At 47.6% G+C, this 24,146-nt stretch overlaps 1 protein-coding gene across 1 annotated transcript in view; it reads left to right on the top strand.

The window, feature by feature from the left end:
- Positions 1 to 24,146, top strand: part of TTLL11 (tubulin tyrosine ligase like 11) — a 238,318-nt gene that overhangs the window by 85,991 nt on the left and 128,181 nt on the right. The window contains exon 4 of the mRNA XM_047068962.1: positions 13,060 to 13,635. Coding sequence (XP_046924918.1) covers positions 13,060 to 13,635 — 576 coding nt within the window. The remainder of the gene's footprint in view (positions 1 to 13,059; positions 13,636 to 24,146) is intronic.

Raw genomic sequence — 24,146 nt, 5'->3', positions numbered from 1 at the left:
CCAGTTATAAAATAAATAAGTCATGGTTACCATAGTTAACAATATTGTGTTGTAGGGGGGGCCTGGGTGGTTCAGTCGATTAATCGACCAACTGTTGATTTTGGCTCAGGTCATGATCTCATGGTTCATGAGATTGAGCCCCGCATCAGGCTCTGCTGACAGTGTGGAGCCTGCTTGGGATTCTCTCTCCCTCTCTCTCTGCCCCTCCCCCACTTGATCTCGCTCTCTGTCTCTAAAACAAAGAAATAAACTTTAAAAAAATAATAATGCTGTATAGTTTATTTAAAAGTTGCTAAGAGAGTAAATCTTAAAGTTCTCATTTCATCTCATTTTTCTTAAAAATTTTGTGGCTATGTGTGGTGATGGATATTAACTAGACCTATTGTGGTAATCATTTTATAAAATGCATATATTGAAAGATTATGTGGTACACCTGGAACTGATATGTTACATGTCAGTTACATCTCCTGAAAAAAGCGTATAAATATAGAACATATATTTGACTAAGAAGTGATAGCCAGTAAACTGAAAATCCGCCCCCTCCTCACCAAATAATAGTAGCAAACATTTATGTAGCACTTAGTACATGCCTGACACTACTTTTTAAAGATTAATTAATTAATTACAGCACCACTTTTCAAAGGCGCTTCACGCATATTAATTCATTCAGTCCTCAAGACATCCCTTGTGAGGTTGATACATTATTTCTATTCTATCCATGAAAAAAACAGAGGCAGAGAATTTAGGTGTTTCGCCCAAGAATATAGTTTTTAATTTTTTTTTAAGTTTATTTATTCTGAGAGAGAGAGCGCAAGCAGGGGAGGGGCAGAGAGAGAAGGGGACAGAGGATCCCAAGTGAGCTCTGTGCTGACAGCAGAGAGCCCGACGTGGAGCTCGAACCCACAAACTGCAAGATCACGACCTGAGCCAAAGTCAGACGCTTAACCAACTTGCGCCACCCAGGCGCCCCTATATATATTTTTTTTAATAAATAAAAAAGAAAAATCAATATCCGTAGATTTTTCATAGCATAGCTCTGAGGATTCAGTAAAACATCTGTAATGCAAGTGAGTTTAAAATGCTCATGCATGGTTATTATATATTATTATTAATTACATGTTTAAAATATTAAGCTGTAAGCCTTCTTCTAGAATCTGGTATATGAAAGACGGTACGATTTAGCAGACAAGATGTAGCCTCTGGGAATTTGGACGTACATGTGTGTTCAGATCTTGGCTCCCTAGTGTGCAAACTGTCTGACCTGGGGGGATATGCCTAACCTGGTAAGTCCCACTTTTCCTCACCTGCGATGGAGGGGACTCTGATAGTGTTCACTTGAACCATATGGAATTGCCTGTATCTGTATGGCTGGTTGTGACCTATGAAAATGGTGATTTCCTATGGCTCACTCTCCAGTGCCTCCCTCATAGGGTTTCTCCTAAGGATTGAAGAGAATCTCCTAAGGATTGAAGAGAATCTGTGGAAATACCCAGTACAGAGCCTGAAGTGAGCTCTTCCAGCCGCCTAGGAAGCTATCACAATAACAGAGGTGAGACATGCTGAGAGCAGTAGAGGACAGCAAGGCGTGTGAGGAGATAGAAATGTCAGAATTTGGTGACTGGATAGGGCAGGTGATGGGCAAGAAGGTAGAAGCCAGGGTAACGCCCAGATTTCTGGCTTGGGGACAGGGGTGGATGGTGGCACTGTTTACTGATACAGGGGACACAGGAGCAGTAGATCTGAGGAAGGAGGCAACGGGTTTGGTTTTGGCCGGGCTGAATTTTTGATGCCTATGGAGATGTCTAATTATATGGCTCTGGAGCCCAAGAGAGAGGTGTGTGCCAGAGATAAGAGGATGAGTAGTCGGCTGCGTGCAGGGTGCTTTAGTTGAAGTCCTGGGAGTGGTTGGAATCCCCTGGGGATTAGCCCTGGAAAGAGTGTTAACTGTGATCTTGGACAAAAGGTAACAATACTGAACAATGGAAGACATGGCATTTGCTGAGTCCCGCTCCACGCAATCCTCCTTGCTACGTGGGGACAGATGAGGGTGGGGGAGTTAGCATTTCAGTTAACTTAGCCCCTTTTTTTGTAGGACTTGCAGTATGGGAGAAAGCTCTAGTTACAAAGCACAACAGTGAAAGAGCTATTACTCATCCTGTAGGCTTTAGATCTCATGTGTACGTATTAACACTCATAGCCGATTGCCTGGCACTGATCAGTACTGCAAACGGGGGTGCTATTTTAGCCAAAAGAGCATCGGAAGGAGGACTCCTGGTTTGAATGTTGCAAAATATGACGTTGATATTCTTGTGTGTGTGGGGGGGGGTTGGTTAAAGCTCAATGTGTGAAGTATGGTAAGAATGCAAGAGATTCAAGGACGTGGTGTTAGGAAGCAGGACAAGCTAGGGCTGGTGATCTGACGTGCTTTTGATTAGTGTGGTCATATACATTTGGAGGTGAGCTAAAGATTATTTCGCCAGTTCATTAGCAGGAAACCCTCAGTATTGAAACAAGTTTAGCTGGAAGGGGACCTGGCTTAGTAATCAGGTGTTGCTTTCCGGGTGGGATCAGCTATGATGCCTTCTGGGGTCTCAGTAGGAGACTGTGGGGAAGGGACTCTGGGAATTTGGACGTACACGTGTGCTCAGATCCTGGCTCCCTAGTGTGCAAACTGTGTGACCTGGGGGGATATGCCTAACCTGGTAAGTCCCACTTTTCCTCACCTGTGATGGAGGGGACTCTGATAGTGTTCACTTGGACCCTATAAGATTGGTAGCAGAGCGAGGGTCTGCCTGCGGGGGCCGGCGAATCACAGCAGGCTTTGGGTGGGACTCTGCCGGGGTGAATGTGAGGCTGCTGTCAGAGGGGAGCAGGGAAGGACTGAGGGGCAGGAGACAGGCCCAGTCACTGGGCACAGTGCTGTAGTTCAGATACCAGCCAAGTAGGTCAGGGACGAGCCTCAGTATGGAAGCTGGAGGACGATCAGGAGACCAGGACAAAATAATAAAAAATAAGGTAACGTGAAATGAAAAGTAGTGCTATAAAAAATAGTACTGGGTTAAATACGAATGCAAGGTATTCTTTCCGTCTTGTGGGTGGGGATACTGAATACAGACAGCTTAAGTAGCTTGGCCAAGGCTCAGCTCGGAAGCGGCCAAGCTGAGATTTGAACCCAGGTCTGTCTGACTCCCAGGCCCGTGCCCTCTGCTCGGCTGCTGCCCCCACAGACACTCAGACGCATGGACCTGGTGGTGGTAAAGGGGAGCTGCAGCCGGGACCCTCCTGTGTCCAAGGACCCTGAAGCCCCTAGGATGCAGCCTCGGGCCCAGCAAGCCTGGTCAGAGCCTGGTCAGGGAACTCGAGGGAGAAGGGGGGAGCCTGGGGATACCAGGCAGGGCTGATGCCTGGCTGCTGAGCCGCTGTCCTCGAGTCCCCTCTCCCAGTGTTGAGGGGAGACCTGAGAGGAAAACGGACAGTCTCACGAAATGACTGGTTCCTTCCTACTAAGCAGGTTTTATAGTCCCAGGTGTATTCTAGAGTGGCTTTTTGATAGCTCACTAATGATGGATAGATTACGGCCCACATAAAGTTGCCGTGCACTAAGAGTGGGATCCATTACGTTGCGTTGACGACAGGCTGGGTCTGGGCAAAGCCCGTGGAGAGGCTCCTCTTTGCCTCCGAGTCTTTGTGATTGTGAGCGCCCGCTTCCTCGAGCCCGCGTGGCGCTCTGTCCACCTCCCCGTACGGTGAGAGCATCTTCCAGAGGCAGGGCGGCTTGGGCCCAGGACTGCTGCTCCAGTTCTACCTTCTAGCTGGGTGACCGCAGGCTTCTTTAGTCTCTGGCCTCCATTTCCTCAGTCTCCCTAGAATGGAGGCTTGAAGATTGGCTAAGGCGATTGCACTTCCAAATTTATTATAATACCAAACAAATGTTATTATTCAGAATGAGGAGAGAACTTCTTTCCAGGTTTTCTTCTAAAAGACCTCTTCAGGGGCACCTGGTAGCTCAGTCGGCTGAGTGTCCGACTTCGGCTCAGGTCACGATCTCACAGTTTGTGGGTGTGAGCCCCACGTCAGGCTCTGTGCTGACAGCTCAGGACCTGGAACCTGCTTCAGATTCTGTCTCCCTGTCTCTGTTCTTTCCCTGCTCCTGCTCTGTCTCTCAAAATAAATAAAAACGTTAAAAATAAGGAGAGAAAGAAAGAAAGAAAAAGAAAGAAAGAAAGACCTCTTCAGGGGCGCCTGGGTGGCTCAGTTAAGCATGACTCTTGATTTCGGCTCAGATCATGATCTCATGGTTTATGGGTTGAAGCCCCACGTTGGGCTCAGCACCGACAGCTCGGAGCCTGCTTGGGATTCTTCCTCTCCCTGCCCCTCCCCCATTTGTGCTCTCTTTGTCTGTCTCTCAAAATAAATCAATAAACTTTAAAGAAAAATAAAATAAAATTTAAAAGACCTCTTCAGATGACTGAATCAAATATAGTAAAAAGCACTTTGGGTTAGAAACCTGGAGGTGTTGTGTTTCAGTTCCGGCTCTGCCGCTAGCTGTGTGGCCTTGGGCAAGTCTCCAGTTTCTTTGTTTACAGAGTGTGTGTGTGTGTGTGTGTGCGTGTGCGTGCGTGCGTTCATGCACACACGGTGATGACTCCTTCCTGGGCCTGGCCAGACTGGGTATGAAGATACAAGGCCGCTCCGTGGCTGTCTGGAATCACTCTTCTGACAGCAGCTGGCCCCAGCTAAAGCAAGACGAATCCTGCTTCTCTTGGCTATAACTTTGTATTCCTACAACTATCTCCTTCTATACTTTGCCTGTTAAACAAAAGTTCCTGCATGTTAACTGCTTTGAGTTTTCCCAAAGAATAGAGTTGTCACGGAAAGATCACAGACTTTTGGAATCTGATCAACTTGATTTCAAATAACTTTACTGTTTCTTAGCTCTGTGACTTTGGCCCTGGGACTCTACGTCTCTGAGCCTCTATTTCCCTGCAGCGTTGCTGTGAGAATTCAGTAGATCGTAGCTGCAAAGCACATAGCACAGGATATGTGTTCCACAAATGGTAGTTTAGAGGAAACTTTTCTTACTTGTTAAAGTAATTTTGTTTCTACAGGAGAAGTTGGTTTATCTGGCAGTCTGTCAGCTACATATCTGTTAACTAATATTCCTGCAGTTCACGTATGTCATAGTAATCAAGCTTCTTGAGAGTATTTTGGAAAGTATTTATTGAGCTTCCACCCCGCTACGTATGGGAATAGTGACTAGACTAAAGGCATGGTCTTCATCCTGAACAAGCTCATAATCAAGTGGGAGAGACAGAAGAATAAATAATAATAATAGCCCACCGTGTTTGCCTGGCACTTCACATTCTTTAACTGGTGTAATCTTCACAACAGCCCTAAGGCAGAGGCACTCCTCTTAGTCCCATTCTGCAGGTGAGCAAACTGAGACACAGAGAGGTACGAACATTGTTGAGCTAGTAAGTAGCGGCAACACTGGGCTTTGTACCGCTGCTGGCTGTCGGCCGCAGCGTCCGTGTTCTTAGCTTTCATAATGTACAGTTCTTAACTACGTAACTGGAATACAAGAGAGCTCCAAACTTAAAGACACAGGTGATATTACAACCTGACAGAGATGTGCTGTAGAAAGTTTAGATGCCGCAGCCATGGGAGCACAGAGGACCAGAGTGGCCATTCTGTCTGGAGGGTGATGAGCCAGGAAAGGATGCTCAGAGGGAACCTGTGAGCTGGATCCTAGATGCTCAGTAGCGGCTCTGCCGGCAAAGAAGGGGAGGGGCTGATGGAGGCGGATGGAAACGCTGTGAGGGTGTAGAGGAGAGAAAGTGGGACAGAGGGGAGGGAGGGGACAGAAATGAGGCAGCGGCTCTAGCAGGTGAGGGCCAGCCTGCCAGAGAAGGAGGGCCTTTTAAGCCATGCCAAGGGTTTACACGCGAGTGGTCCGATACCACTCCGTGGGAGTAATTAATGGCATTTCTTTTCGACTATTCAGGGAAACCCAGGATACTCATCAGTGATAAAACGAACAGAGTTTTTGTTTTTTTGTTTTTTGTTTTTTAATTTGCACTTAAGTGTCTGGAACTGGGATGCTTCAAAAGCCAGGGAGTGGTGAAGTGGGTGAGCATGTAGTGGCAGGTACAGGTCCTTCCGTGGGGCCTGTGGTCTCCCCACTAGCCAGTGGGCTGAGAAACGTACTGGGATACCCTTCCAAATATCCTCCAGTTCAAGATATTCCATGTCTGAGTTTAAAAACCTGAGTCATGAGCGTTACCCCAGCCAGACAGCAGTTCTTACTTTTGCTAATGCTGTGAAAGTCACTGCGAGAGTCGAGTGTGTATCTGTATGAGACAGCGGACAACGCGTCCAGTTCCTATGAACAGTAAGGGGCTTGAGGAATGACGTTACGAAGTCTCATGTTGGCTCCGTGAATACCGGTCAGCGAAGTGAGCTCCCAGGTCCCCTTCCCACCCCAGCTCCCCTTCCTGCACTCCCTAAACCGTAGGCTGTGCTATCTCCCACACCACTGAAGCCGCCCCTCTCACTTTCACCTGCATCCAGTCACTGGGTGCCCTCGAACCCACCTCTGCCTCGCTTCCCAGCCCGGCCCCGCCCGGGCCTTCAAGACTTTGACAGCCCCGAATCTTCCTGCGTCTGGTCTTGTTTTTTCCAAACCATCCTCCTCATGCAGACGACTGGTATGGGTGCCCACCACCCCCAGGTTGAAAATCCACCAGTGGCTTATGGGATCAAGTATAAATAGAAGACATTTTGTGATCTCCTCTGCTCCTCTAGACTCTCGTTCCCAGGTGGGCTCATCTCCCCCCTTGAACCATCCCTGTGTAACTGGGCCCGTCATGGAGGCTACAGCCATCATCCAGGGGCTTGATGGCCCCAGATGTATCTCCCGAGCTCCAGACAGACATTTCCGGGGGCCACAGAGCCTCTCCAGCTATGTGCCCTCCAACCTCCTCTGTCTGGATCGCCATCTCCGCCGGGCCTCCTGAGACCTCTCTCCTCTTCCCTTCCCTGGAAATACCACCACCATCACCTAGACATTCGGGAGCTGTCCTCATGCTCCTCTCTCCCTCACCTACTCACCCAGTTCTGTCGATTTTACCTCCAAAATATTCTCAAACCTGCCTTCTCCCCCTTCACCCCTCTGCCAGCCTCTGTTCAGGCTCCTTCTCTCTGCTCCTGACCTCTGCCCCCTCCACGCCATTTTCTGTGCAGCAGCCAGAGGGATGTTTCTAAGGACGCATCCAGTTTGGCTGTTTCCTTCTCAGAACCCTGCAGTGACTCTCCATTACTTCAAGACATTGTCCAGACTCCCTAAAATGAAGTTCAGGGTCCTTCCCTGTCAGGCCCCACCCCATGCCTAGCCGTGGTCTTTTTCCCTCACCTTCCTCACATCCTTCCCTCATTCACTATAGATATGGGCACTGGAACCCGCCTGTCTGTGTTTAAATCCTGACTCCGTATCCTGTTGACTGTGTGACCTTTGGCAAGCTAATTAACATCTCTGGGGCCCCATTTCCTGAACCGTAAAATAGGGTTGTGGAGAATTAAGTGAGATGATAATGTAACGTGCTTGTGCTTAGAACAGCGCCTGACCCACGAGCACCTCACTGGTGCGATTTCCAGCACTCTGCCCATTTCACTGCTCTCTGTTCTGCAGCCGTGGGAACGGTTTGCGGTTGCCCAGACTGGTCTGTCTTTCCCCCGCTTTCATTAAGACCCACCGCAGCAGGACGATACCTGCACGGTTCTTCCTCTTGGTGTCACCTGTCTGCCTCCCACGCTGCCCCTTCCTGTCTGGCACTGGGGACTGCCTCGTCCTCAGCTGACTCGGCGATCACCTTGAACACTGGGAGTAGGGATTTGCCCTGAGAGCGAGGCTCAGTCCGCCGAGGTTGGACGGGGCCGGTCCCCGCACGCATGCGTTCTGTGACATCTGCTTGTCTTCCAGAAGTTGTTTTACCTGTGCCTGTGACACCAAGGGTCTCTGTTGCTAAGATTGAATGCAGACCCACCTGAGTGACAGAGGACCGCTCCAACCGGCTTCGACTTCCCTGGTGTTGCAGACACAGTGTTTCTTCAGCAACTGTCCTCTCAGCTGCCCTCGCTGCTAATGACGTTTTGTGGCTTAGTATTCCAGTTGCTGAATTTCTCTCTCAAAATATTTTAGCTTGCTTCCCCCAGATGCCCAGCCGACTTCCTCAAGTGCATCATAAATCTGCAATCCAGATCTCCTGCTCTTGGAGATCTTCCCGCTGCACTCCTCACGGTGGCACAGCATAAACTGTCCGCTGATGAATGTCCCTTGCGTGTTTGTAACACAGCCTTCAACTCCGGTGATATCAAGATAAATCAATGTTCAGAACCTGTTAGATGGCAGAAGCCAGGGACCTTAGTGTGACCTCTTTATTTTATAGGTGAATACAACAAAGCCCAGGAGGTTAGGTGACTGTCTCAAGGTCACACCATCAGAAATGACCTGACTAAATTGGGGCTAGAAATCAGATTTTCTGCTTTTTTTTTTTTTACTTCAGTTTTCTTCCTAACTCACCAAAAAGCTATTTATTTGCGTGTTTTTATTAAAAATTTTTAGGGGCGCCTGGGTGGCGCAGTCGGTTAAGCGTCCGACTTCAGCCAGGTCACGATCTCGCGGTCCGTGAGTTCGCGGTCCGTGAGTTCGAGCCCCGCGTCAGGCTCTGGGCTGATGGCTCAGAGCCTGGAGCCTGTTTCCGATTCTGTGTCTCCCTCTCTCTCTGCCCCTCCCCCGTTCATGCTCTGTCTCTCTCTGTCCCAAAAATAAATAAACGTTGAAAAAAAAATTTTTTTTAAAACTTAAAAAAACTGAGGTGCCTGGGTGGCTCAGTCGGTTGAGCGTCCGACTTTGGCTCAGGTCTTGATCTCGTGGTTCGTGAGTTCGAGCCCCGCGTCGGGCTCTGTGCTGACAGCTCGGAACCTGGAGCCTGCTTCAGATTCTGTGTCTCCCTCTCTCTCTGCTCCTCCCCTGCTCATGCTCTGTCTCTCTCTGTCTCAAAAATAAATAAACGTTAAAAAAATTAAAAACAAAAACATTGCAGTAAAATATGCATAATATAAAATTTACCATCTTTACCATTTTTAAGCATATAGTTGAGTAGCATCATCTCCAGAACTCTTTTCCTCTCCCCACACTGAAACTCTGTGCCCACCGAACACTAACTCTCTACTTCTCCCTCTCCTCAGTCTCTGGTAACCACTCTACTCTGTATCTATGAATTCTGACTCCTCTAGGTACTTTATGTAAGGGTGACCGTTCAGTGTTTGTCCTTTTGTGTGATGGCTTATCTCCCTGAGCATAATGTCAGGGTTCATCCATGTTGTAGTAGGTGTCAGAATTTCCTTCCTTTTTATGGCTGAATGATCTTCTATTGGACGGGAATAGCACAATTTGTCCATCCCCTCATCTGTTGATGGACACTCAGGTTTGGCTATTATGAGTCATGCTGATACGAACACGGATATACAAATATCGGTTCACCGAGAAGTGTTCCTTGTACATTTAGATTTAGAGACCCTTGCTGCTGCCCACCCTCACCACACTCCTCTGTTTTTTTTCTTTTTTCCTAATGGAAAGTTTGGAAAATACAAAAAGGCACAATGAAGAGTATAGAAGTCATGGATTTTTTTTTTTTTTGGTGATATATATTTACAGGATTTTATATTCATGCTGCCCATAATTTTAAAAGTTTTATACATCCTGAGAGAGAATTTTGACAGATAGTCCCATCTATGTGGTAGGGAGAACAACGTGGAATGTATTTAAGGAACCGAGAGCGTGAACACGGAATATGACCTTGGCCAGCCCTAGTCTTTCAGAGAGGAGTTCATTCAAAGTATGATCTTACCGTAACAGTCTACAGAGGGAGCTCTTTGTGGTGGTGCTTCCTTAAGACCATTATTAGTAGAGCGGGTTACTGCTAAAAGTCAGAATTTTGAACTGGGGTCTTTTCCCAGTCACATTTCTCAGATATCCACTAGGGGGCAGTAAAAGACACATAAATTTTTCCCTTAGGCCGGATGAGTAGCAAGCGGTCAGGCCACCACATCCTGTTTGCATCTCTTTCAACCACCCATGCATAGTTACAAGATAATGGATTTCACGTCCAACAGCAGCCCTGGGTAAAACTGGAGATACCATCAGCTGTAGCCTACGTGCCGGTCTTCCTCGCGTTCAGGCTAACATCAATGCAGAAAACTTCATTCTCTAGGTTAGTCCCAGATTGTATTTTTCTTTAATTCACATTGGTTCAGCGGTTCTCAAGCTAAGGGAACATCAGAATCACTCGTCATGCTTTTTCCAAAATACACATGCCCAGGTCTCATCCCAGATCTATTAAATCAGACTCTCTCTCGGGCTGAGGCCTAGTTATAGACTGTATTTTTATTCTGGTCCTCGAGTTCACTAAGAACCAGTGCATTAGCTCTTGACTCTAATAACCGGAGGGAAAGGGCCACCCTTGAGTAAAACCTCGGAGGAGAGTGAATATGAATTCTGGAAAATCTCTTTCCCTTTTAAAAATACAAGTCACTGAAGGATCTGGTGGCTATGGGAACCCCATTTGGAAGAGCTATGAGGCTTTCCCATAGACTGTGCCTCTATCGTAAGAAGCTAGGAACCTGAGAGAAGCTCTGGAACTGGGGAAGTCCTGGCAAACTCAGCATCTGTGGTTACAGCTCCAAGAAGGCCGTGCTCAGGGGCCAGCCCCCTTATTGTACAGCCAGAGTTCAGATCCCAACTGTCTGCCACATTAAGAGAAACTTCCCTATAGTATTCGGGAGAAAGAGGCCTTTAATTTTATGCTGTAGAGGTAAATTGGCATAGAGAATCTGAGGTGAGGTCAGACAGCCTCCATCTCCTTGGAACCATCCCACCAGCCAGGTAGGTCAGCTTCCCAGTTTGAATTATGGGAGGACTGGATGGCATTGATCTCTGAGGATCCTTCCAGTTCTAAAATTTCAATGATCCCATTAGTATTAATAATCATGATTTGTATGGTCCTATTCTGGCAAAGAGCAGAAGAAATATTCAGTAATGCAATGAATGACAGAGACTATTGACCACGTAGTTTAATTTATTTAAGGCATATACACTGAATTCAAAGGAGAAAATATTGCTCCCGATAATATATTGAACTGTTAGTATCTTTGGCATAGTAAAAGCTTTCCAGAGGGAAAAATTATCCATCGCTGCAAACTTGACATTTTTCACTTCCTGATCCATAACTGCCATTTCTCCAGCATGCTTATATTTACTGTGAAGGGCCAAATGTATGAATGCTTTGGATGAATATTAAATAACTACATAAACGTCAAGGTCACAGTTGCAAGAAAGGCTCAGTGGAGGGCCCTGGGAGGCTTGCATTGATCTCTCGTGAACTTCCATTCTCGAATCCTGCTGACAAGGGGAAACAATTGATGTGGACCATTATTAAGGTTTTAAGTGTTTCTCCATTGTTAAAGATCTTTTACAAGCCCGGAGTAACCGATAGTGCCCAAGGAATTGGCAAAAGCTTCACTTAGAAATATAGGCTGGCCAGAGAGATAAGTACAACCCAGAGTGCAGATGTCCTGGGCTGAGCTTACACAGCAAAGGTGGAGGGCTGGGGCGAGCCCAGTGCTGGGGCCCGCCACCTCCTCGGCTCCCCCCCAGGCTTGGCTCTGAGTTACAGAGTTCAGAATGGAAGGCCTGCTCTGGGGTCCGGCACATCACAAGCTGCAGAGAAACCGGCTGCCCCTTTCACATCCACCCCCGCGTTTCCTCCAGCTCCCCTCCCCCAGCACGCCATTCAGTCCACAGCTGCACAGAGGACCTGACAAGTGTCCGGGGGAATTGGGTGCATATGAATTATGCAGACCTGCAGATCCAGACTGACTGTCTGGACTGGTCAAGTGCCCTGGATAATTATGTGAATGTCCTGCTGACCTGGAGATGGGAAGACAGCGGACATTATGGATGGCAGAAGCTAGTTTCAAAAAGATCTCCACAGACTGGAGGAGGATGGGCCCAGTCTACCAGATGAACTGAGTAATAGATATAAATGATGGCATGAACATTTCCCCGCACGAGCTCCCCGTTCGGTCTTAGGCTCGGCCCTTCGCACATTTTAGTTTATTTCTTTACCGCGAGCCAGTGAGGGTAGGTTTGTAGATCTCCATTTTGAAGAGGAAGAAACAGAGACATGGCAGGGTAGAGGAAGGTGCAGGTGCTGTAGAGTCCTTGATCGAGATTCCAATCCCACTTCTACCCCTCAGCTGACAAATCACTTCATCCTTAACAGTTAGGAATAGCTAGGCTTCGTGGCTGCCTTTCACGAGTCAGGTTCGGTGTGCTTAGACCTTTGCGTTCATTATCTCATTTATTCTTCAGTGCAATCTTACTGCTCTGTTACAGACTGAGGGAGTCACAGAGAACTTAAGTAACTCGCCCAAGGTCACGCAGTAAGCAGCAGGGCCAGGATCGAGCCCAGGCAGTCAGATTCCAGTGCCCACACTCTTAACAACTGCTGTGCCCTCTCTGCTTCCTATGTTGTAAAAAGAGAATCCTATTCTCTGTTAGGGGTAAACTCGGTAACTAATGTGCAGTGCCTAGTGGAGTTATCTGGCACGTAATAGGCACTCATAAATGGTGTTAGCCATCCTCCTCCTTCTCCTCCTCCTCCTCGTCATCTTCCTTTTCCTCCTTACCATCATCATAGCACCATGAGTTAAATGACTTGTCTGGGGTTAGACTTCATAACTGACAAAGACCCTGGATTTGAACCTAGCTCCTGTGACTTCAGATCTGCCTGACTCTCAGTCCCCCTTCTGGAGGACAAGGCCGAGGGCAGTCCTTAGGTCACTATCTTGGTACCTAGTACAGTATTATCTCCCTGGTGCTCAGTGAATGCTCACAGAGGCAGGGCTCACTTTGTCACTCATTCACGAAACATTTGCTGAGGTCTTGCTCTGACTTGGGGGTCCAGAATATAATGCAGCCATTCTTTTTTCCCCCACCAGGTTCGAATGGTGAAAGACGGTGACCCATCCTGGAAGCCCACTTTTATTGTGAAACCTGATGGTGGTTGTCAGGGTGATGGAATCTACCTCATTAAAGACCCCAGTGACATCCGCCTGGCAGGGACCCTTCAGAGCAGGCCAGCGGTGGTCCAGGAGTACATCTGCAAACCTCTTCTTATCGACAAACTCAAGTTTGATATTCGTCTGTATGTCTTACTCAAGTCCTTAGACCCCTTAGAGATTTATATAGCCAAAGACGGACTCTCTAGATTTTGCACGGAGCCATATCAGGAGCCCAACCCCAAAAATCTGCACCACATCTTTATGCACTTAACCAACTACTCGCTGAACATCCATAGTGGTAACTTTGTCCATTCGGACAGTACTAGCACGGGCAGCAAACGGACTTTTTCTAGCATTCTTTGTAGGTTGTCTTCCAAAGGTGTTGACATCAAGAAGGTCTGGTCTGATATCATCTCCTTGGTGATTAAGACTGTCATTGCCCTGACTCCAGAGCTCAAGGTTTTCTACCAGTCGGACATCCCTGCAGGGAGGCCGGGGCCCACATGCTTCCAGGTAACCCTCGCCTGTCTCCACCTGAGTTCCCAACCTTGATGGGGCCTATGGAGGGCTCCCAGCTTCCTGCGAGATGAGGGGTGGGGCGGCATGGCCAGAGGCCGGCAGGGGTGGGTGCTGGTGTGGTCTTTGGGGTTAAACCTGGGTCCAACTTTCTATTTGCCAGCTGTGTGACTTGAGGCAAGTTATTTCCCTTCTCTCACCTGTAAGACGAGACTACCTCCCTTAAAGGACTCTTGTAAGAATTAAATGAAATAACATACATAAAGCACAGTGCTTGCCGTTCATTTATTCATTCTCCCTTCTAGCATGTTTTACCACCTGCTTAGTAGGGGCCAGGCCCTGTCGCAGGTACAGGGGAGACAGTAAGTCAGGTCTCCACTGGCCAAGGCATAGAATTTACTAATATGAGAGACACATGGTTTACGAAGCACCTGGTATGAAGTGTCACGAGTGCTAGAGTAGAGTAAGAAATGTACTGGGCACCGTGACATTGTGGGGCCATCTAACGTCCTCTAGGTGAGAGTGAGGGTGGTCTGGGAAGGCTTTGCAGGAGCGGAAATTGGATGGAGCGGGAGATTTCTGGATTGGGCTGGGGGAGACGGTGTTCCGGGGGCAACCAGGCAATTCAAGGAACTGAAAGAGGTTCAGTGTGGTTGGCGGGTGGGGTTTGAGGCAGAGCTTGGAGGGAGACGAGGGAAGAGGAGGCCGGGCAGGTTGGTAGTGGCCGAGTCGCGGAAGGCTGAGGGGGCCCCCCAGAGGGTGGTCGCGGGGACTGGCATGCTCAGGTTCGCACGTTACAAAGAAGAAACCAAAGGCAGAGGGGAGAGTGGATTGGGCAAGGCTGGGAGCAGAGGCTGATGAACCGATGGCTTTCATACAAGCAAGAGGTGGTGTTCACTAGGATGAGGAAGGTCTCAGTGTGGGTGGAGAGAATAGGTCTGAGAGCCATTCTGGAAGTGGAAGGGCTGGGCTGGAGATGGGGTGGGGGGAGTGTGGTGGTGAGGGAGCAGCGGAGAGCCAACACGGACTCCCAGGAGCTCAGGCACTCGGATGGATGGATACAAACCTCAGGAAGGGGACTGGGCTTGTGTGGGGAAGGTCAGGAGTTGGACTTGACCATGCCCTTGAAGTGCCCGTGTGACATCCAAGTGGAGAGGTTGAGTGGACAGTCGGACATTTGGGCCTGGAGTTCAGGAGCGAGAGGCCGGGGCTGGGCTGGGAAGTCATCAGCATTCAGTGACTCAGGCCACGTGAGGCTGCAGGGAGGTGGGGCCTCAGAAGATCTCTGTGGGCACCACCATTTAGGCAAGGGAGAGGCGGCTCGGGTGGGGGGACCAGCAAAGGAGGTCAACAAGAAGGGGCTTGAGACATAGAAGGCATATCAGGAGGGGAAGCACCCTAAGTGCCAAGGAAGGCGCGCCTGGAGAAGGAGCGGGCAGGGAACGGCAGCAGCGAATGCTGAGATGTCACACGGGACCAGAACTGAAAGTGCCCACTGAGCTTCGCGGTCTTCAGGGGAGTGATGGGGCAGGGGCCACGGTGTGGTGGGCTGAGCCCAGGTGGGGGCGGGGAGCAGGAGTGACAGCAGAGGGTTTGCTCAGGGCATTTGTCTGTGAAGTGGGTGTCGGGGAAGCTGGAGTCCAGGCGCTCAGGAGACACACAGGTTCCCACCACCAGATAAATCAGAATGGGGAGCAGATAGCAAGACCCTCTGGGACCCTGTCCATCTAATCTTTAGAATTACTTGTGGCAATCGACGTGTAAATAGAATACACAGAACATGTGTGTAAGCTACGGAGCAGAACAACAGAATGGTCATCCCAAACGCACCCCCCGCCCCGCCCCGCCCTGTTCAAGATTGCCAACTACTGTGCTTGTCCCGATCCCATTTTCCTACCCACCCCCGGGTTCATGTTATCCAGAATTTTATGTGTATCATCCCCTTGTTTTTAAAAATCCTTTTGTGATGCACGAATGTATCCCTGAACAGTATATTGTTTCATTTTGCTTGGTTTTGAGATTTATAAAAACGCTGCTATAAAGTATACAGTCTTTTTCAACATTCTCTTCCATTGCATGTTGAGGTGGAGCATTGGGGCTGTTTCCTGTGTATTGCTGTAGATGCCAGTGTAAATACACACTATTTGTCTGGGCTGTTCCTCGTCCTCCGTCTAAGGCGGGAGAGCAGCGGGTGGTGTGGAGCAAGGAGAGGAGACGCAGTGGGGCAGCGTCTCTAACGGATGGGCTGTTAATTCAATAGCAAGAGAGGGGGCTGGTCCCCAGGTGCAGGTGCCAAACAGAGAGGCCAAACAGAGAGCCCCTGGGGCTGGGCACTGGTCAGCAGGGTTTCCAGGCAGGCTGGTGGGGCCCTTTGGAGGGCAATTCAGGCAGTGATCAGTTCCAGGAGGGGATGGCTGTCATCTGAAGATCTGTCCTTAGGCACTTGGACCTCAGGCTTTGGGTCCCAGGTGGGATGCCCAGCTCAGCCATCCGGTAGGCAGCTTAACGCATTAGAAAGGGTAAGTGGGCAGCATTTAGAGATAGGAATAGAGAAAACGCGTCTTATCCCAAGCCATGAGAAGATTGGGGGCAGGAGATAGTTGCAACGTGGAGGCATCCAGGGGTCATCCCGGGGGACCATGTGGTCACATCTGTTTGACGGTGACAGCTATTCCAGGAGTATCATGTGGGCCCAGCATGCACAGCCAAGCCACACAGCCCTGGCACAGTGAGCGTGCAAGGGGGAGGGGCCAGGGTGGTTGTTCGCTGCCTATCCTGCTGTGGACAGGCCGCACGGGGCAGTCATTGGGGTGGAACCAGGGGCCCACACTGTGGGGAATTGGAGGGCAGACAGGGAGGGAGCCACTGGTTTGGACAGATCATGTCTAGCAAATGGAACCACAGCCCCCATATCTGTTTTCCATTGCTTGACCACACTAAATGCTTCCAGACCTGGGGGCCAGGGGATGAGCCCTGGGCTGGAAGTAACATTCCAAAGGAGAAGCTCTTCCTCTTTCCAGCTGTGTGACCTTGGGCAAGCTTCTTCACCACCCTGGGCCGCTGTCTCCCTGTCTGAATCGCCTACACTCACCTCCCCACCTGCCTTCTTAGGGGTAGCGTGAAGTATTATAGGTGAAAAACTTTGACAAGGCATAAAGTTTTAGGTGTTTGAAATTTGGTTTACCCTGCATTTCAGATTCACAGTGATTGAGAAAAGACTATTCTTTTTCCCTTGGGGGCCTCTCTTAGTTACTTTATTCTTATCACTTGGTAAAACACTTGTTAGTTTGGGTCTCAAATACCTGAAGTGATTTGAAACCCAGAGATTTAGGGAGAAGGTATGGTTCTGCTATCGAGTTGCTGTGTGATCTTACATAAGTCACTTAACTTCTCTGTGCCTCGGTTTCCTCACCCTCCTTACAGTGCTGTTGTCCGCCCCACGCGAGATAAAGAGTACAAAGGACTTTGCAAACTATAATGTGCTGTGCAGGTATAATAAATTATTTCTTTGTCGTGAAGCCCCCTTTGCCTGAAGCCTGGGCCCGGCCCACACTGCAGCATTCCAGGACATAGACTCTAGCCAACCACATTACATTTATCTTAAACATGTGATTGTGCCCCCTTTCCAATCATAGCCACAATAACTACTTGGGAAACTGTGGTGGCCCGGAGCAGCTGCTGGCACAGCTCAGGCTGTGGGCAGGTTTCCTGTAATCTGTTGCCTAGGGAACGTGGCAACCCTGTCATTCCAGCCTGGCCCCCGTCATCGCCCAGCCACACTGCTACCCACCCCCCCCTCCGCCGCCACAACACATCCCCATGTCAGTCTTCTTGGGGGCAGCAGTGTGACTCTGGCTTCAGCAGTAAGGTCCATCTGGGGGTAGATGATTCATGTGGCAGAAAAACACATGCAGAGGAAAGGTTTTCCGCTCAGCTTTCAAAAACATTCTTTCCCAATCCTGTTGCTTGGTCTGTATCTTCCTTTAGCTCTGTGTCTAATTCTCTCCTCGGCTCATGATCCTTTCCCTTAGATGTCTGGAGGAGACACCTTTCCTAAATGCTAACGCGTTTCTCTTTCTTCTCTGTCCTCTTGACCTCCTGCTCGCCTTCAGCCCCAGGCACCCCATAGGAAGGAGATAAGAAGCAGCCTTAAGGCCACACGAGGGCTTGGGGTTTGCTCTCAGACGCCCTGGGTTTGAGCTAATAGCGGCTCCTTTTTCCAGCCACTCTAGCTGGTGAGCTTGCAAGTTAACCTTTCTTTGCCGTAAATCCTGTAAGAGGGCCTGTCACAGAGAAAGGAGTAATTAACTTTGCCTGGCCCAATCAGGGAGGGCTTCCCAGAGGAGGAGCCGTTTTAGCTGGAGCTTAAGCATGGAGAAGAATTTGCCAAGCAGAAAGGGGCAAGGGACCCCATAGTGACCTGCTTTCCCTTCCACCTCACTGGCCGCTGTTTCTGTGCCCCTCCTCTGGACCTTCAGTGTTGGGGATTCCCAGGACGCAGTGCCTGGAAAGTTCTTTTATGTACAACCACTCTCTAAATACCTCACTTAGCCCCGTGGCTTTAGGTACCAGCTATGTGCTGTTGACTCCTAAATTTTTATCTCCAGTCTTGACCTCTCCTGAGCTCCAGGCTGGTATATCCAGCTGCCCCCTTTCATTTTTTTCACCCAGACATCTAGTGGGACCTTCACATCCAACATGTCCAAAATCAAACTCTTGAATTCCCTCCCAAACCTCGTCTCCCATTGTTTTCTATTTTGGTAAAGGCACGACGTCCGATCAGTTCCACAAACGGAAAACCTGAACCATCCTGCTTTCTTCTTTTCCTCTCCTCCCTAGATCTAATACACAAGCAACGCTTGCAGATAGATCCTAAATGTAACCACGTCTGACCAGCTCCACTGCTGCCATCCTAGTCCAGGCAGGGGTCACCTTGCACTTGTACCACCTCCATAGCCTCCTAATTGATGTCCTGTTTCCCACCCTTGCTGCTTATAGCCTATTTTTCTCACCGTAGCCAGAGTGATTCTTTCAGAACATGCCAGATCAAATTACTTCCCTTGTGCAAACCCTCCAACGGCTTTCTCGTTGCACTTGAAAGTCCTGGCTCCTTACCGTGGCCTACAAGATGTGACATGACCTGTCCCTTGTCTTTCTATCTGACCTCGTCTCCTACCACTGTCCCTCTTGCTCACCCCTTGCTGTTGTTCAAAAGTGACCTTTGCTCTCGCTGCTCCCTCTGCCTGGAATGCTCTTCCTTAGCTCTTCAAATGACTTACCCACTTACTTCATTCAGTCCCTATTCATGCATCCCCTCTCGAGGCTTTTGCTTCTGGTCATGATGGAACAACAAATCTGGACTTAACAGCCTTTTGAAAATGACTAGAAAGCTGGACAATGTGCATGAAATAAGTGGTTTCAGATTTTGGACAACAGACATCTCAGCACTGTGATCCCTGAGGAAGTGGGGGATGGAACTGAGGTGAGTCCTACGGTCGCCACAACTTCCTGTCTGGGAGCAATCTCCTGGATATGGATGCGGGGAGGAACCTGAACCAAGCCCTGTGACCTCAATGAGCTGAAGAGTTGGAGATCAAAGTTGGGGAAGGCTGAGGTATCTGGAATTCTGTGGACAGAATTCTGAAAAGGAGGGAGCTGAGCAGGGAATGGGCTCCAGAACCTGCAGAGACCCCTGTGTTGTTACTGAGTGCTAGGCCACCATGTGTGGAGTGTGGGTCAGTCAAGCTGGGCAAAGAGTGACCGGTGAACTGATAAGCGAAACAACTTCCGGTGCCCACACAGAGCAGGGAGAGATGTTTATACTCCAAGTAGCCAGTGTGGCTCATCCTTGGTGGTCATCAGGAGCATTCAGTGGAGGTTCCGGAGAAGTTATGCCTTAATGGACTGACTCTTCCCTGGAATGAAAGTTACTCTAGACCCACCCTAGTGAAGTTTAAACAATAGGCCTTGGGGGCACCTGAGTGGCTCAGTTGGTTAAACATCTACTCTTAATTTCGGCCTAGGTCATGATCTCACGGTTCATGGATTCAAATCCTGCAACGGGCTCCGTGCTGACAGCATGGACCCTGCTTGGGATTTTCTCTCTCCCTCTCTCTCTGCCCTCCACCTCCCCCTCAAAATAAATAAATAAACATAAAAAATAGGCCTTGGAGGTATCAAACTAATCTGCAAATAACTAACTGCCAAAAAAGCCTAGCACTTTTTAAAAAACAAAACCTAGACACTCAGCATTGTAATGTTCACAGTGTCCAGCATCCATTCCCATCCAGCATTCAGCATCCAGGCATTCCACAGAGCAGGTAAGGCAATCCATACCAAGGGAGGAAACCAATACAAACAGACCCAGAGTTACCAGCAACGATGAAACTAGTAGGGGAAGGATGTTACAACAGTTGTTATAACTATGCACGACATTTTAAAGGGAAATATGAGCTTAATGAAGAAGAGAGATGGAAGCTATTAAAAAGAACCACATGAACTTCCAGAAGAGAAAGATACAAAATATGAAATGAAAAATTCACTGAATGAGATTAGCAGATTAGACACTGCAGAAGAAATGGATCAGTGGACTTGAAGACACAGCAATAGAATAGAGAAAATGACAGGAAAAATAAGTGAGCAGACCCTCACTTATCTCTGGTACAATATCAACATGTGTATAATTGGAGCTCCCTGAGCAGAAGAGACAAAGAAGATGCAGAAAGCCTTTTTTTTTTTTTTTTGGAGAAATAGCCCCATATTTCCAAATTTGAGAAAAAACTAGAAATCTGCAATCCAAGAAGCTCAAGAAACTCCAAGGAGGACACACACACACACACACACACACACACACACACACACATATCAAAGCTTAACAAAATCAAATTGTGGAAAACCAGTGATAAAAAAAAAATCTTATGTTCAGAGGAACAAAGAATAACCAAAAAGTTATTCTGATCAGAAACTGTGGAAGCCAGAAGACGATGGGATGTCAAGACCTTCCCTAATTATTCTTCTAAACCACCAACCCTCCTCTCCACCTACCATAACACACTCATTTGTCTTGTTCACTGGTTTATCCTCAGGGCCTAGAATAGTACTGAGTATTTAGTAGATGCTCAGTAAATATTTCATCAGTAAAGTTGTCTTCCAGGCAGAAGAGTATAAAGGAGAAAGCAGTAAAGCATCCTAGAACTACTAATAGTTCAGCACAATTACAGCCCAAGATGTGCAGGGGGGAGGGGGAGGAAATAAGGCTGGAATGTAAGACAGATGTCAGGTCATAGAGAAATTTGTAGGACATGCCGTGGACCTAGGCCTTCATTCTGCAGGCAGGGATTTTAGGCAGAGGAATGCTAATACTCTGTTTGCATTTTAGAAAAATTACTCTGGCAGCCCCTTGTGCCAGGTGAACTAGATGTGTGAGATCGAAAGCAGGGAAATGAATGGGAAAGCTATTAAATTAGTCCAGATGAGAGCTTGGTGCAGACCTGATCTAGGCCAGGAGCAGTGAGGATGGGCCAGCTCTGGAAAGCTCTTCAGGAGGCAGAATGTACACGAGTTGGTGAGCAGCTAGATGTAAAAGATGAAGGAGAAAGTTTTAACTTGTGTAATTGGGTGGATAAGGAATACAGGAGGCAAAGTCGATTTTAGAGAAAGGTGCTATATTAATGATCAATTGGCTGTGTAATAAATTACTCCCAAAGTAATAGTTTAGCGGCTTAAACTCACAAACATTTATTATCATTCAGTGTGTGTGGATCAGGAATCTAGGCTTCGGGGACTCCCTCTGGTTCAGTCTCCTACAAGGCTGCAATGACTACAGTCACCTCAAGGCCTGACTGGGGAAGAAGCCTGGGAGTAGGCCTCAGCACCCCCTGGCTGTTGCCTGGAGACATTAGTTCCTTGTCACCTGTGCCTCCAGGAGGGCAGTCCACAACGTAGCAGCCAGCTTCCCTCAGAGTGCGTGAGCAAGAGAGTAAGAGAAGGCCTTCCAAGATGGAAGCCCTGGTCTTCTTATGATCTGATATTGAAAGTGACATCCCATCATTTCTGCCCTATGCTGTTTTTTAGAAATAAGTCACTAGGTACAGCTCACACTCAAAGGGAAGGGATTACACAAGGGCACGATTGCCACGAGGTGGGGGTCATTGAGACCATTTTAGAGGCTAGTGAGTTTGGATAGTGATACTGAGTTTGGATATGTTGAATTTGAGGACTCTGGGACCTCCCAGTTGGGACTACTCTGGATACAGATGGATGTGTAGTTCTAGGGTTCAAGAGAGAATCTCCCCTCATTGGAACGTAGCTTGGACCTTGGCATGAGTTTACAAGTAATGGTGCAGGATCCTTTTCTTCCCAGGTTGTTGTGGAAGCTTCTAAAAGGGCTGAAAGACAGATAACTTTGAATCCCCAGGGTACCCCTTGAGTAGGAGGTGTGCAACACATAATTGCTTGCATCAGGGCAGAGTATCATGTGACTGAAAAGTCCTCTCTCTCCTTTTGACAATTCTTGCTCTGCCACCAAACTGGAGGGAGGTTTTCTCCTTTCTAAGCTGCTTTTATGATCTGCATAAAGTGGCTGTTAGACTAAATTCGTAGTTTAAAAAATATATATATATGTATATATATATACGCATATATATATGTATGTATGTATATATGGATCCCCAGAGAAGAAAGCTTTATATATATATGTATATTATATATATTATACATTATATTTTATACACACACACACACACACACACACACATATATATGTATATATATAAAGCTTTCTTCTCTGGGGATCCAGTATATGAGATAGGTAAAAGTTGCTTTGATCTGGCCTCCCCAGTGCTTCCCCAGAAAAGAACCCCATTTTGAAAAACACTGGACCAAATTCCTGATTTTTTTCCAGCTCTATTCCAGAATTTTATGACAAGATCAACTCTAAGCTTCTCCCAGTTCCGTTATTCTGTTTATTGAGATCCACTGGTGCTACATATTTCATTGAACTTTTGAAAAGAAAATCTATATTTCCTTGAATTCATGAAAAAAATATAATAATGTCCTTTATTAAATACTATGTTTCAGGCACTGTGCAAAATATTTTACATTCCATTATCTTTATTTGGTCTTGGCTCCCCACTATTTATTGGATTGTAAGCTCCATGGGGTCAGGGACCTCGTCTAGTCCACTGCTATATTTCTAGAAGGTAGAATAGTTCCTGGGATATAAGAAAGCACTCAATAAATATTTTTTTGAATGAATGAACTAAGGTAAGTACTATTCTTATTCCCATTTTACAGATGAAGAAACTGGGGCTTAGAGTTGCTAAGTAACTTGCCCATAGTTATGCACATTAAAGGCAGAGCTAGGATTTGAAATGAGCTCTTCTGGACTCTAAAGCCACATAATGCCATTTCTTGTTGGTGGGATCGGTAGGAAACTGCAAAGGGAACTGTCATATATTGAGTACCTCCTACATGATGAGCATAGTCATAGGTGCTTTTTGCTTCCATCATCAGCTACTCTGCAAGGTAGCTATCGTCAGCTCTCATTTTTCATGAGGTATATGAAGCTCAGAGAGGCTATGCACTGCACCTAGAGTTGTCTAGCTAGTGCGAGAAACAGAGGTAGGATTGGAGCCAAGTATTTCTGACTCCAGAGCATTTCTGTACAAGACCCTACATATTCAACGACATGCAGCCAAGTTTAGGTTCTAGAAAATACCATGCCATTGGTGGGTGCAGATCAGTATGGCTGTTGAGGTTTTGCCTTCTCCAGCTTTCCTATAGCTTTATTTTCAGGAAACCACTGTTCATTGAACTGAAAGAGCCCACCAAGCTGAGAAAGAGCGAGTCCAAGCTTCTAAGATGTAGCAGAAAGCAGCTGATGACTAAGGATGATAAATGCAGGCACCACAGCCCGCTGTTCTCTGTAGCCTCATCAACACCACATGCCTCAGCCCCGGCCTGCAGTTAGACTGATGATGTCACCAGAGTCTTCTAAAGGCCTCATCACTCATAGCCACTTGCCATATATTATTAAGTGGATCTATAATGCATGTAACATTTTCTACTGAATTTCCATTCCTTTCTTTTCATGACCAGGGAAAGAAAAATAGAGCAAGGGTGACTTTTTCCAACTTCTCATCCTCATTGCCCTTCACTGAAGAATAACCTCATCCTGAATTACCCCCAAAAATCGTCATTCGGGCTCTGATTTCATTAATAAGAATGAGGCTACAGTTGGATAATTACCGTCTGACTAATGCACATTCTATATAGACAAGTAAATGGGTTTCCCTTCATCTTTTCTGCTTGATCCACAGAGGAGGGGATACAGCTGTATCTTTTTCTTTTTCTCTCCTTTATTCTCCACTTTATTTTTTGAAACTTTGGGACTGTGTCAATTATGTCAGAAGCTTTCTACCTTATCACCTCCTAGAGAGATAAGGAGAGTCCTCCCGAGAATCTGACGTCCTTGTGGTTTGAGTCTGAATCTAATTAGAACCAGTGAT

This window comes from Lynx rufus, unplaced genomic scaffold, assembly GCF_022079265.1.
Source record: "Lynx rufus isolate CCGP_SWC_20201006 ecotype Redwood Valley unplaced genomic scaffold, mLynRuf1.p SCAF_10, whole genome shotgun sequence".
In the NCBI taxonomy this organism is placed as follows: domain Eukaryota; kingdom Metazoa; phylum Chordata; class Mammalia; order Carnivora; family Felidae; genus Lynx; species Lynx rufus.
The sequence above is the reverse complement of the archived record's forward strand: the minus strand, read 5'-3'. Positions and strand labels throughout refer to the sequence as shown.